General features: G+C 41.1%; 1 protein-coding gene across 1 annotated transcript in view; it reads right to left on the bottom strand.

Moving 5' to 3' along the window:
- The window catches only part of LOC124798457 (probable E3 ubiquitin-protein ligase HECTD2), a 348122-nt gene that overhangs the window by 30288 nt on the left and 303556 nt on the right, over positions 1 to 14278 (bottom strand). The window contains 2 exon segments of the mRNA XM_047261883.1: positions 4513 to 4896; positions 10939 to 11079. Of these exon segments, the coding sequence (XP_047117839.1) occupies positions 4513 to 4896; positions 10939 to 11079 (525 nt within the window).

Genomic DNA, 14278 nt, shown 5'->3' with positions numbered 1-14278 from the left:
ATCAGTCCCCTAGAACTTAGAACTACTTAAACCTAGCTAACCTATGGACATCACACACATCCATGCCCGAGACAGGCTTCTACGGTCGCGGGGTTCCAGACTGCAGCGCCTACAACTGCTCAGCCAATCTGGCCGACTTATTAATGGGCTATGGTAGCATATGATTGATGCAAGTGCTTTTGCTAAAAGCAAGACATTACCTGCAGCTCCTCTCCTGGACTTGCGACCATATTGGTTGTACCCTAGATTAGTGGAAAATTGTGGTCTGGTCAGATTAGTCCTGATTATAGTTGGTAAGAACTGATGGTAGGGTTCAATAGCGGCGCAGACCCTATGAAGCCATGGACCTAGTTGTTGACAAGGCACTGTGAAAGCTGGTGGTAACTCCATAATGATGTGGGCTGTGTTTACATGAAGTGGACAGGGTCCTCAGGTCTAATTGAACTGATCCTTGACTGGAAATGATTATGTTCGGTGGCTTAGAGACTAAACATTCTGGCCAAATTGAGCGAATGATTTGGCCTTCCAGATCGTTCGCCATTAATACCATTGAACATTTATGGGACATGCCGTATTTACCCGATTGTAAGACGAGTTTTTTCCCAAATTAGTAATTCGAAAAATACAGGTTCGCTTACATTTGTTGAAGTTAACATTTGTACATTTTTTAATTGAGTATGTAGAGTTCGTCTTACATTTACAGGTGAAGCTTTGGCTATCGAGATTACGTACAGATTTATTGTGAATAATTTTGAAGGGTAGGTTTGCGCACACGATATTCGCGTTCGAACAGACTCAAGATTTCTCGAAAAATCGTGTGACATTTAACTCGTGCAGCCCTATAACTCCGCTCACCATAAGAATGAATCTCATGTATTCTTCCAAATTTTCCGCAACGTCAGTGAATTTCGTTTCACGGGGAGCGGAAGCCAACCTGTGTCGAGTACAGTCAAGTACGATTATGAAGATGCGTTTTATACTGTGCGCTACGCGTACATCGACTCAGCGGTTATACGGGGCAACAGCTTTACCAGTGTGTTTAATGTGGAAGGACTGCATGTAACTAACTTGCAGTGATGCGAACAGTTGTCGTAAAGACATTAAAAGAGATGAGCAGAGAAACAATATAGCTTTGAATATCATTTAATTTTTAAACAGAAGGCCAAACTGAGCGAATGATTTGGCCTTCCAGATCGTTCGCCATTAATTCCATTGAACATTTATGGGACATGCCGTATTTACCCGATTGTAAGACAAGTTTTTTTCCAAATTCGTAATTCGAAAAATACAGGTTCGCTTATATTTGTTGAGGTTAACATTTGTAAATTGTGTAATTGAGTATGTAAAACTCAGGTGATACGCTTCTCAGGTGACCAGATGGAAAACAGAACATGCTCTCCATTTTAGCTAACAAAGTATTGAAATTAAAAACCAGAGTGATGAAAATTCCTGACTTTAAGAAGGGTAATTTTTCTGCATGAGCTATGTGTGGAGTAAAGGCGTACTGCTGATTTCCCTTTTAGTTCAATATTGAAGCCACTGAAGGTATTACAATCAGTCGTCTGGTAATCTCCGAACTCCTTCCATATCTGATTCCGAAGAATACGGTGCATTTCAGCAGTGATACGTTGATAACGAGGCGATCAGCAACAGAATCCCAAGCCACCAAAAAAATCCACATTTCCTCCTCCTCTTTTATGACGTGCTGTTCTGCATTTCGCCATCGTTCGGCAGTGACGTGTCACAAAGCTTCGTGTATTAGTTCCAGTACTTTTGGCAGTTTAAATGTCTTGTTATTTCTCGCGATAAATTCCTTAACTTGGCTCCAGATCAATTCCATTGGTTTCAGATTACAGTGGTTCGGTGGCAACTGTAAAAATGCAGCATTTGTACAGTGTGCCCGACGCCGCGAAGATGATTGATTTCCGTGTTTCTAACAAGGGAAATGGTTCAAATGGCTCTGAGCACTATGGGACTCAACTGCTGAGGTCATTAGTCCCCTAGAACTTAGAACTAGTTAAACCTAACTAACCTAAGGAAATCACAAACATCCATGCCCGAGGCAGGATTCGAACCTGCGACCGTAGCGGTCTTGCGGTTCCAGACTGCAGCGCCTTTAACCGCACGGCCACTTCGGCCGGCCTAACAAGGGAACCTCCCCATCGCACCCCCCTCAGATTTAGTTATAAGTTGGCACAGTGGATAGGCCTTGAAAAACTGAACACACACATCAATCGAGAAAACAGGAAGAAGTTGTGTGGAACTATGAAAAAATGAGCAAAATATATAAACTGAGTAGTCCATGTGGAAGATAGGCAACATCAAGGACATTATGAGCGCTCGAGCGCCGTGGTCCCGTGGTTAGCGTGAGCAACTGGGAGTGATTAGCACATCCACAAGAAAACCTAAATCGGGCAAGGTAGTAGAATCTTTTTACCCATTCGCCAAGTGTACAAGTTAGGTGGGCCGACAACAAATTCCTGTCACGTGACGCACATGCCGTCACCAGTGTCGTACAGAATATATCAGACGTGTTTTTCTGTGGAGGAATCGGTTGACCTATGACCTTGCGATCAAATGTTTTCGGTTCCCATTGGAATGGCACGTCCTTTCGTCTACTAATCGCACGGTTTTGCGGTGCGGTCGCAAAACACAGACACTAAACTTATTACAGTGAACAGTGACGTCAATGAACGAATGGACAGATCATAACTTCGCGAAAATAAAGAAAGTAAATTCTTCACTCGAGGGAAGACTTGAACCAAAGACCTCTCGCTCTGCAGCTGCTCACGTTAACCACGGGACCACGGCGATACTGAGCTTACGCTTTCCTAAATGTTGCCTATGTTGCACATGGACTACTCAATTTGTATATTTTGCTTATTTTTTCATAGTTCCACATAACTTCTTCCTGTTTTCTCGATTGATCTTTGTTCAGTTTTTCAAGGCCTATCCACTGTGCCAACTTACAACTAAATATGAGGGTGGGGAGGTTCCCTTGTAAGACGCCTATCTCTCTGGCTCGTGTGAAACCACATCTATCCTACAAAGCAATGGGCGTATTCAAATAAAGAGTATTTGATTTTTCATTTTTCTCCAAAAAATTTAATTGTGTAATGTTTTCTTAACTTCAACAGTCTTTTATAAAATATCGATAATTAAGAATGTACATTTGCAATGAAAATCAGAATTTTGAGTGCGATAAGTAATTAGAAACTGGAAGACGTGCATTTTTCTTGAAAAAATGATGCTTAAGTATGCGTTAATTAAAATACATTCGCGAATTTCATATTTAAATGATTCAAATATTCAAACTGATAAAAAAATGATAGACCGCAACGAGTTCCAACCGCCGCCCACCCACGACATATCTTAGAAGAAAGGTTAAGGAAAGGCAAATCTACGTTTCTAGCATTTGTAGACTTAAAGAAAGCTTTTGACGATGTTGACTGGAATACTCTCTTTCAAATTGTAAAGGTGACAGGGGTAAAATACAGGGAGCGAAAGGCTATTTATAATTTGTACAGAAACCAGATGGCAGTTATACGAGTCGAGGGGCATGAAAGGGAAGCACTGGTTGGGAAGGGAGTGAGACAGGGTTGTAGCCTCTCCCCGATGTTATTCAATCTGTATATTGAGCAAGCAAAAGGAAACAAAAGAAAAATTCGGAGTAGGAATTAAAATCCATGGAGAAGAAATAAAAACTATGGGACTCGCCGATGACATTGTGATTCTGTCAGAGACTTGGAAGAGCAGTTGAACGGAATGGACAGTGTCTTGAAAGGAGGATATAAGATGAACATCAACAAAGGCAAAACGAGGATAATGGAATGTAGTCGAATTAAGTCTGGTGATGCTGAGGGGATTAGATTAGGAAACGAGACACTTATAGTAGTAAAGGAGTTTTGCTATTTGGGGAGCAAAATAACTGATGATGGTCGAAGTAGAGAGGATATTAAATGATGTAGACTGGCAACGGAAAGGAAAGCGTTTCTGAAGAAGAGAAATTTGTTAACATCGAATATAGCCTTAAGTGTCAGGAAGTCGTTTCTGAAAGTATTTGTGTGGAGTGTAGCCATGTATGGAAGTGAAACATGGACGATTAATAGTTTGGACAAGAAGAGAATAGAAGTTTTCGAAATGTGGTGCTGCAGAAGAATGCTGAAGATTAGATGGATAGAGCACATAACTAAAGAGGAGGTATTGAACAGAATTGGGGAGAAGAGGAGTTTGTGGCACGACTTGACTAGAAGAAGGGATCGGTTGGTAGGACATGTTCTGAGGCATCAAGGGATCACCAATTTGGTACTGGAGGGCAGCGTGGAGGGTAAAAATCGTAGAGGGAGACCAAGAGATGAATACACTAAGCTGATTCAGAAGGATGTAGGTTGCGGTAGGTACTGGGGGATGAAGAAGCTTGCACAGGATAGAGTAGCATAGGGAGCTGCATCAAACCAGTCTCGGGACTGAAGACCACAACAACAACAATAGCAAGAGGAGTGGAGTACTCACGGGCATGATCTCGGCGAGGTCGTCAATGGTGAGTTGGGAGACGACGCCGACGGACGCGTCGTCCGAGGCCGGCACGACGGGTGGCGACAGCAGTTTGCGGTAGCACAGCGACGGGAAGTGCAGGTCCAGGATGATGGAGTTGTACACGGCCAGCCCCATCAGCACGCCGATCAGGTTGTACTCGCGCAGGCCGCCCGCCTGGTCCGTGCTGAACCAGTAGCAGCGCGAGTGCGGGTGGTACACGAACATGCCGTAGTCTGGCTGGAAGATCTGCCGGATCAGCAGCAGGAACCACTCCTTGGTCAGCCCGCCCATGTCCAAGCCCGGCTCGCCCACAAACGATACCTTCAGCTTCTTTTTCAGATCCTTCTGCTTGCTGGCGATCTGCAACGAAGGGAACGAGGAACTTAGAGCCGGCACACACCATCCATACTGAGGGCGCTAAAGAATGAGCACTGTTTTTCTTTTTAAATAAGTCTTTTGACTAGTTTCTATCGGTCTACCAGATGTCCTCTCCCATGTCAGTCTCTGCATCTCGACGTGGCACTCACATCCAAAGTCCTCAATTATTTTGTTAGATTCATTACAATCTCTGCCCCTACAACTGTTTACTTCTACAGTTCCCACAAGTGCCATGGAAATTATTCACTAATATCATAAGACATATAGTATCATCTTGGTCCTTTTTCTAGTGTGTATTTTCCACATATTCCTTTACTCATTGAATCTGCAGAGAGCCTCTGTATTTCGTATCCTATCTTTCTGTAACGCCACCACTCAAACACTTTGTTTCTCTTCTTTTCCAATTTTCTCACAGTCTATGACCCACTTTGTAATGGAACCGTTCAACAAACCTCTTTTTCTAATAAACTATAGAAGAATCCGGTACACTACAATTTAAATCACGATCAAAAGAGGCCAAAACAAATTGTATAATTTTCTGGACTTATGAGTAAATGTATATTGTTGAGGCATAATACTAATATAAAGTTAACTATTTTATGAGGAACATAATTATTTTTGCATTTCTAATATGCTTCACAGTTTTGTACACTTGTTAAGTTAAGGATATTTAGATTCAGTATTAAAATCATACTTATTTTTTACATAATTATTCAAAAAGACGAAATTAATAGAAACATGCTTTTGTCTATGAAATATTAATTACGTGTACCTCTTTGGTTAGAAATATCGATTATATCGACTTATGTAAAATTTCCATATCTTTGCATTTGTCGAAAGTGGAGACATTTAGTTATGGAGTAATGAGTTTGAAGTTGGCGAGTTATGGTGTGAGCTGTTAGACTGCGAATTCGTTTGGCTTTGGATGTAAAACATTTGATTAATGTTTGTATTACGACAGAAGTTTGATATTGGGAATTTTATAGAAAAATATACGAAACCAAGTACCCAGTGTCCATATTGTATTATTCAGCCTGATCATGCCTACTAGACACGAGCATTGTTACTTTCAGAAAGCTACAATGTCTTACGAGCAAGATATTCATCAAGGAAAAAAAATTATTAACAGCAAATCCCTAGTGATGTAAGCTAAAAAAAAGTGCACATGCTTTGAATTCAATTTTTTTTTATTTTTTGATTGTTTATTCGACAACAGAGAGGAGGATGACTCTGCTTGCATACAATGCTGTGTTCCAGACTAAATTCTCAACAGTTTCGTCCTCAAATTAAGGCCTATGTTTGATTATAGCACACTTCTTTTTTGGAGGAATACCCACTTTGGATGTTCCAATCGATCCTCCTTGCTTTGTTCATCATGTATTATTTTGATTTCAAAGCAGCAAGATTCCTTCACTTTGTCTGCTTGTGGTCCTCAATTTTGATTTTGATTTCTGCTGCTCCCAGCGGCGGAACTAAAAAGGGGGATGGGTGCTCATGACATTTTCCAAAAAACCATTTTACTAAAAGAATTCCTACTTTTATGTATATCATTTTCTAAATTTCTTAGTCAGTTTACGGGAAATAAAGTAGCATGGAAAATGTCCACAAATATCTAGAATATCACATGCTATATTGAACACAACACTTTTCAGTTGCTCGCTTGAGGGCCTGGACACACACATGGACTGGGCCGGTTGCAAGGAGCAGTCCAACCAGGTAATGGCTGGCTGTACCTGCTGAGAACACCTGATCTGGCATTCGTCAGTTCATAAGTAGAATCACAGAAGGTTGGGTAAGATAAGTCAGAAAAGATAAGGCCTTACTATGAGGAAAACAAGTAACAGAAACATAGTCTTTCCTGTCTGTAAGTGGAAGCAATTAAAAGAAATAGTGTTTACATGGAACTTTATTTTCTGTAAATTATCTAAGAAACTTGGAAACTGATATACTTAAAAGTATGAATGCTTTTTGTAGAAAGTAGCTCGCCAGGCGACTAGAGGAAAGTACTCACCTACCGGAGCTGTAGTGGACCTGTACATGGACAACATGGCAGTGCATTTCCTTGGTTGACGACGCAGCGGTAAACAGATAACACAACTTGGCGCGATTGTAATTTGTGAAGCGAGTTTCGGTTTTAGTTGATAGTTTTTCTGAAACAACTGTCCCCAGTTACTGTTCACTCAAATTTGCAACTCATTTAATATCCATAATAATCATCATCGTTTTTGCGTTATTATAATTGTTGACAATTTAGGCGAAACTGAATTAATATTGTGCTTAACGCGGTTTTGCTTCGTAAAATCTGACCGTGAAAAGTATAAATGGAAGAAAGACTTTCACGAAGTAATAAATATGCGCCAAAATGAAAATTGCAAAAGTGAAACAGTCCGAAAGATTTACTGCAATGGGTGGCCTTCCGTTACCCTACATCAATAACCACCACAAACCCCTAAACTTAAATAAAGAACATAAGCAACACTCCTTTATAGGAGTTTTCTTGGGATATGAACCATGTGAAGCTGCTTGTGAAAGGCAATGCACCGTTACTGATGAAGATCTGCTACACTGCCCATCCAAGTCGCAATTAAGATGAATATTGCTGATCTTAAGGCTTCTTCGACCTGGTTAAACAGATTTAAGAAATCATGCAGTATAGGAAGTCACAATACAACTATGTTTACTTCAAGTAAAGGTGTAGAGGAGATGCCATTTATTCATAGCTGACTTGCAGAAGAATCTTATTGTTATCCACACATCTGCTGTGTCTTACGCCGATGAGTCTGGTTTCTTGAAAGAACTTCGAGCAAACCACACTATCATTTCGAGGAGAAAAAAGACGGAGTCGGCTGTGCAATCGACTAATGTTATGACATATTCGTATGCAGCAATGACGGTAATGATTGGTTTCCTGTTTCCACAGTTTCTGTTTTTGGGAACTTCAGGGCGTATTAGGATCACAAATAAGAAAAAGACTGTTGAAATGACAAGAATCTTATAAACGACCTATCAGTATCCGAAAATAGGTAAGAATAATTTTTAACATTTCTTCAAAACGGTCTCTAACCAGCTACAGAAATTAATTCATTACTTTTGTTGAACTCTTGGCCTGGACACCTCTGTCTTTGAGGAGGACGGTGAAAAGACTTTATATAGTACAGATTCCACTCAGAGCAACCAATCTTGCTCTCGGTAAAGAATTTTTCGATAGTGAAAGTATTTTTAAGGAAATTTTCGGACAACAAAATTTCCGATACTAATTTGAGGTTTATCGGGAGAACCGTAGTATTAAATTTCATTTTCCAGCGCCACGTTTTACGAACCTGGTCATGGCGACATGTATGATTGCCGAAATATTGTGCCCGTTGGACACTGCAGACTGGCAGTACACCCCTGGATATTTTGATTATTCTTTAACAATAATTAGAGCAACAACCAGGACCATTTCTTAGGCCACCCAATTGTGTCTAAATAAGACTAGTCATTACTGTGAAATGCCTGAAAGTATTAATTTTTCTTTCGTCAGGTGTGTGTGGTGTAAGAAAAATGTTTCTTTTCGTTATTCAAATGACGCTTCGCTTTATTTTGTCGACTATGGGGAATAAGCAAGACATTGTTTCATTGTTAGTAAAATTCACATTATTCAAAAATTATCGTAACAACTGTGCTACAGGAATTGTTATAGAATGGTGTATTTGTAAGAAATATTTCATTTCAACAAATTAAACTCAGTATCGATGAAAGTCGTCTGTGATGTAATACCAATCATTACGTAGTTTTATTTTCTGCCAGTCACCTTCGTAAGAATTACATCTACAAACAATTCAGGTGTCGATATGAACTGCTTATTATTCAAAAATTTAACGATATGTAACATTTTTTGTATGGTTTAGCTGCTTCAAATTCGCTTACGTCATTCTGAATATTCGCTCTACGCGGCGCTATACTCTCTTTTGTTACAGCTGAGTGCGCTTTAGGCAGAAAGGGCTGCCCTAATCGCTGTCAAAAATGGTTCTTTATGCGACAAAAATCAGTAACTTCAACAACTTTTAAAAAATGCTTGCAGTGTGTCTTAACAGCTAAAATTTCTTTGCTCTTCCTGCTCAAAAAAAATCCAGGGTTGGTTTTGACATGTCGGATTGGACCATTCCTTTGTAAGTAAGACAGATGAAGTGAAAGACTCTTGCTACCTTGAAATCAAAATAACACAGTTAAGCGATGAAATATCCATAGTCTGCAGACTTGCGTGCACAGTTGTCGTCCTGAGTGAAATGCTGATTATGGTGATCGGACACTTCGATTTTATATTGTGTAAATTATTATTTTTGTGAAATATGCTAAAGCGATGTATGCAAGTTATTATTATTATACTAAAACATTTTATATGAGATATAGTTACTGATATTAATTCGTAAGCATCTGTGGTACATTGACAGTGAGGGTGAAAACAAATTGTGGAAAAAAAGGTCATCAGAAGCGAAGCACAAAAAATTCAAATGACTCTAAGCACTATGGGACTTAACATCTGAGATCATCAGTCCCCTAGACTTAGTAACTACTTAAACCTGACTAACCTAACTAACATCACACACATCCAAGCGACCGTAGCAGCAGCCCGGTTCCGGACTGAGGCGCCTAAAACCGCTCGGCCACAGTGGCCGCCTGGCGAAGCACAAGCTCAGAATATTTCAGAGCTGGTCAAGTAAATCAGCTGTGCTCTTTCAAAGGAATCACACCGGGATTTACCTGGAGCGATTTAGGGAAATCACGTAAAATCTAAATCGGGACAGGCGGACAGGGATTTGAACCGTCGTTCTCCACAATATGGGTCCATTGTGTTAACCATTGCGCCACCTCACTCGGTAAGCAAATTATATTTAAGTGTGTGGGAAGAGAGAGAAGATAATAAGAAAGTGTGACCTTCTTCCAGAACCCAGTCCTGTATCCATGCATGGAGCCTGCTCCTCATTACTTTCATCTTTCTTTTGTTTGATTTCGGTTGATATTCTGTGCTCATTAGACTGCTATTTTGATACCTCTCTCCATTGTCTCTCTCATTACATTCAAATGGTAATGTAATAATTCTTCCTCACATTCACTGAGGATATCACTGCCATCAACGAATCTTATCATTGTATTGCAATGTTGAAACCGCACTTTCCTTAGGTGATATTGTTACTTTGAATTTTGACTATTTTGTAATTGTGAGCTGAGTAGCTGTAAAGCTGGGCTAAAATGCATCCATGGACAACATGGAGTAGTGGAAAAAACTTCCCCTGCTCTCTTCAGTTCCTCATATGGGTGAAATGAAATGAGCGTTTGTCGTCATTGGCCAGGAGGCCCCTTACGGGGCAGGTCCGGCCGCTTTGGTGCAGGTCTTAATAACATTCGACGCCACATTGGGCGACCTGCGTGCCGGATGGGGATGAGATGATGATCAAGACAACACAACACCCAGTCCCTGAGCGGAGAAAATCCCCGACCCAGACGGGAATCGAATCCGGGCCCGTAGGACTGCAGTACGTCACGCTGACCACTTTTTTTTTTTTCCTCAAAAGGGCCTGAGAGAAAGGTCGGGGACAAAGAGGGCAGGGGGCGTTTTTCGAGGCCTGGCCTAAATGTCCCGTTCCCGCCCTCCAAGCGCCAAGGAAAGGAAGGGGGTTCCATAGGATCTAGAGAACTTTAATGGATCAATTTCACTTATTTATAAGTATACATCTATACATGGTATATTTTCCCTCAGCTATCGGGCCGGACATACGTGATGAAATTCTGCTAGTCTGCTTATTTTGGTTTCGCTGGATTCGTTGCCTCTAAAATACGGGGTTTCTAGAAAGAAAGACTCACTATCGTCTAATGAAGCTGTTTACTTTCCTGGCAGTGGGCTATTGGCCGACTGTGAACAAGCTTCAGCGATTGGCCGTCCATTCGGCCGGACAAGGAGTCGGACGATTATGGTTCCAGTACACGGCCAGCCTAAGTCCGTGCACAGAACTTGGTAACTTGGTAGATGTAGATGAGACTCACCTCGTTGAGAGAATCGGAGACTAGGTGAGAGCGCCGTACGAGGATGTTGAGGAAGAAGATGTCGATCTGAGGCGCCTGGTGGCGTGCGACTTTGGCCACCAGAGAGCGGCGTGCCGTCAGGATCATCTGCTGCTCTGAGTCCTGCGGGACATATCAACAAAGCTGGACACTGTAAACGGTCTACACCAAACATTACAAAAGAGTCACGGAAATGATGCTATGTGTCATGTAGAATGTATTTCGGTCCATAGAGTAAGGGAGTGTCTTCTGTGTGGAGCTGTTAATGAGGAAATGTAGCGAAACATTTAACAGCATTGTCTAATTTTATGGAATTGCTCAAACGGTTTAAGATTTGCTGCTAGACAACAGGGAACCGGCAGCTAGAGGTGGATTTCCAGAATGTTTACATGAGGCTCTCGAAACCGGATTTCGCAAACCCAATACCGCTTCTGGTTGTTTATGTAAAAACTCCAAAATCGATTCTAGAAATCCGGTTGTAGCTGCCGGTTTTCCACTTCTACATTTGATTTTCATTCCCATGTAAACGCACAACTGTTTCTCAAACGAGCTTAAGTTGTCAACTTGCGTCTCTTTTTGTTTGAAAAAAAAAGAGAAAGAAATCGGCTTTTTGTCTGGTGAAGGAGAAGTAGAGGTAGAAATATTAGACTGAGCATGAAGTTGTCTACACCTCTAATGTAGTAAGGAAAACTCGTTAACGTAGCTAAATACCTCGCGATCTGCCGATAATTTTGCGGCAGACTAAACGCATCAAAACATTTTCGTGAAAGCTGGGGCCTACAACTGACTGTGGATCAAGCAGTGAATTTTGGTTGCATCACTTCTGTTTATGAAATCCTTTTTCTGTGTGATGGAAATAGGGCACGTCTGTAATTGGCGAACGTCATTCTTCACCTGGCAGAAAAATATGCGTTGTAGGGTTACTCTTGGATTTCTGTGCCAGTATGGGCTTAGTAATCACAAACTCCTTTTTTAAACATAAGAACATTCACCGGTATACTTGGGAAGGCAGGGGAACCAGATCTGTCATTGACTATATAATAACAGATCAGGAATTCAGGAAGGCAGCGAGGGACACACGTGTATTCAGGGGATTCTTTGATGACACTGATCATTATTTAATCTGCAGTAAAATTGGTATTGTGAGGCCGAAAGTGCAGGAGGTCAGGTCCATATGTAGGAGGATAAGAGTGGAGAAACTTCAGGATAAGGAAATCAGGCACAAGTACATAACAGTGATCTCAGAAAGGTACCAGTTAGTTGAATGTAGTCAATTACAGTCATTGGAAAGGGAATGGACAAGGTAAAGGAACACAGTACTAGAAGTGGCTAAAGAATGTCTTGGAACAGTAGTGTGTAAAGGTAGGATGAAGCAAACAGCTTGGTGGAATGACACAGTCAAGGCAGCCTGTAAAAGGAAAAATAAGGCGTATCAAAAATGGCTATATACTAGAACTCAGTTAGACAGAGAAAGTTATGTTGAAGAAAGAAACAAAGCCAAACAGCTAATTGCAGCATCCAAGAAGAAATCTTGGGAAGACTTTGGAAACAGGTTGGAGACTTTGGGTCAAGCTGCTGGAAAACCTTTCTGGAGTGTAATTAGCAGTCTTCGAAAGGGAGGTAAGAAGGAAATGACAAGTATTTTTACAGGTCAGGAAAACTGCTGGTGAATCCTGTGGATTCCTTGGGCAGATGGAGGGAATATTTTGAAGAGTTGCTCAATGTAGGTGAAAATACGATCAGTAAGGTTTCAGATTTCGATGTACAATGGGATAGGAATCATGATGGAAATAGGATCACACTTGAGGAAGTGGAGAAAATGGTCAATAGATTGCATTGCAATAAAGCAGCTGGGGTGGATGAAATTAAGTCGGAACTCATCAAATACAGTGGAATGTCAGGTCTTAAATGGCTACACAGGATAATTGAAATGGCCTGGGAGTCGGGACAGGTTCCATCAGACTGGACAAAAGCAGTAATCACACCGATCTTTAAACACGGAAACAGAAAAGATTGTAACAACTACAGAGGTATCTCTTTAATCAGCGTTGTGGGTAAAATCTTCACAAGTATTGTTGAAAGGAAAGTGCGAGTATTAGTTGAGGACCAATTATATGAAAAACAGTGTGGGTTTAGGTCTCTTAGAGGTTGTCAGGACCAGATCTTTAGCTTACGGCAAATAATGGAGAAGTGTTACGAGTGGAACAAGGAATTGCATCTATGCTTTATAGATCCAGAAAAGGCATATGACCGGGTTCGTAGGGGGAAGTTATTGTCTGTTCTACGAGATTATGGAATAGGAGGCAAACTTTTGCAAGCAATTAAAGGTCTTTACATGGATAGTCAGGCAGCAGTTAGCGTTGACGGTAAATTGAGTTCATGGTTCAGAGTAGTTTCAGGGGTAAGACAAGGCTGCAACCTGTCTCCACTGTTGTTCATATTATTTATGGATCATATGTTGGAAACAATAGACTGGCTTGGTGGGATTAAGATATGTGAACACAAAATAAGCAGTCTTGCATATGCGGATGAGTTAGTTGTGATGGCAGATTCGATTGAGTTTGCAAAGTAATATTTCAGAGCTAGATCAGAAATGTAAGGACTATGGTATGAAAATTAGCATCTCCAAAACGAAAGTAATGTCAGTGGGAAAGAGATATAAACGGATTGAGTGCCAAATAGGAGGAACAAAGTTAGAACAGGTGGACGGTTTCAAGTACTGAGGATGCATATTCTCACAGGATGGCAACATAGTGAAAGAACTGGAAGCGAGGTGTAGCAAAGCTAATGCAGTGAGTGCTCAGCTACGATCTACTCTCTTCTGCAAGAAGGAACTTAGTACCAAGACTAAGTTATCTGTGCACCGTTCAATCTTTCGACCAACTTTGTTGTATGGGAGCGAAAGCTGGGTGGATTCAGGTTACCTTATCAATAAGGTTGAGGTTACGGATATGAAAGTAGCTAGGATGATTGCAGGTACTAGTAGATGGGAACAATGGCAGGAGGGTGTCCACAATGAGGAAATCAAAGAAAAACTGGGAATGAACTCTATAAATGTAGCAGTCAGGGCGGACAGGCTTAGATGGTGGGGTCATGTTACACGCATGGGAGAAGCAAGGATACCCAAGAGACTCATGAGTTCAGCAGTAGAGGATAGGAGGAGTCGGGGCAGACCAAGGAGAAGGTACCTGGATTCGGTTAAGAATGATTTTGAAGTAATAGGCTTAACATCAGAAGAGGCACCAATGTTAGCACTGAATAGGGGATCATGGAGGAATTTTATAAGGGGACTATGCTCCAGACTGAACACTGAAAGGCATAA

The sequence above is a fragment of the Schistocerca piceifrons genome, chromosome 1, assembly GCF_021461385.2.
Source record: "Schistocerca piceifrons isolate TAMUIC-IGC-003096 chromosome 1, iqSchPice1.1, whole genome shotgun sequence".
Taxonomy (NCBI): Eukaryota; Metazoa; Arthropoda; class Insecta; order Orthoptera; family Acrididae; genus Schistocerca; species Schistocerca piceifrons.
The sequence above is the reverse complement of the archived record's forward strand: the minus strand, read 5'-3'. Positions and strand labels throughout refer to the sequence as shown.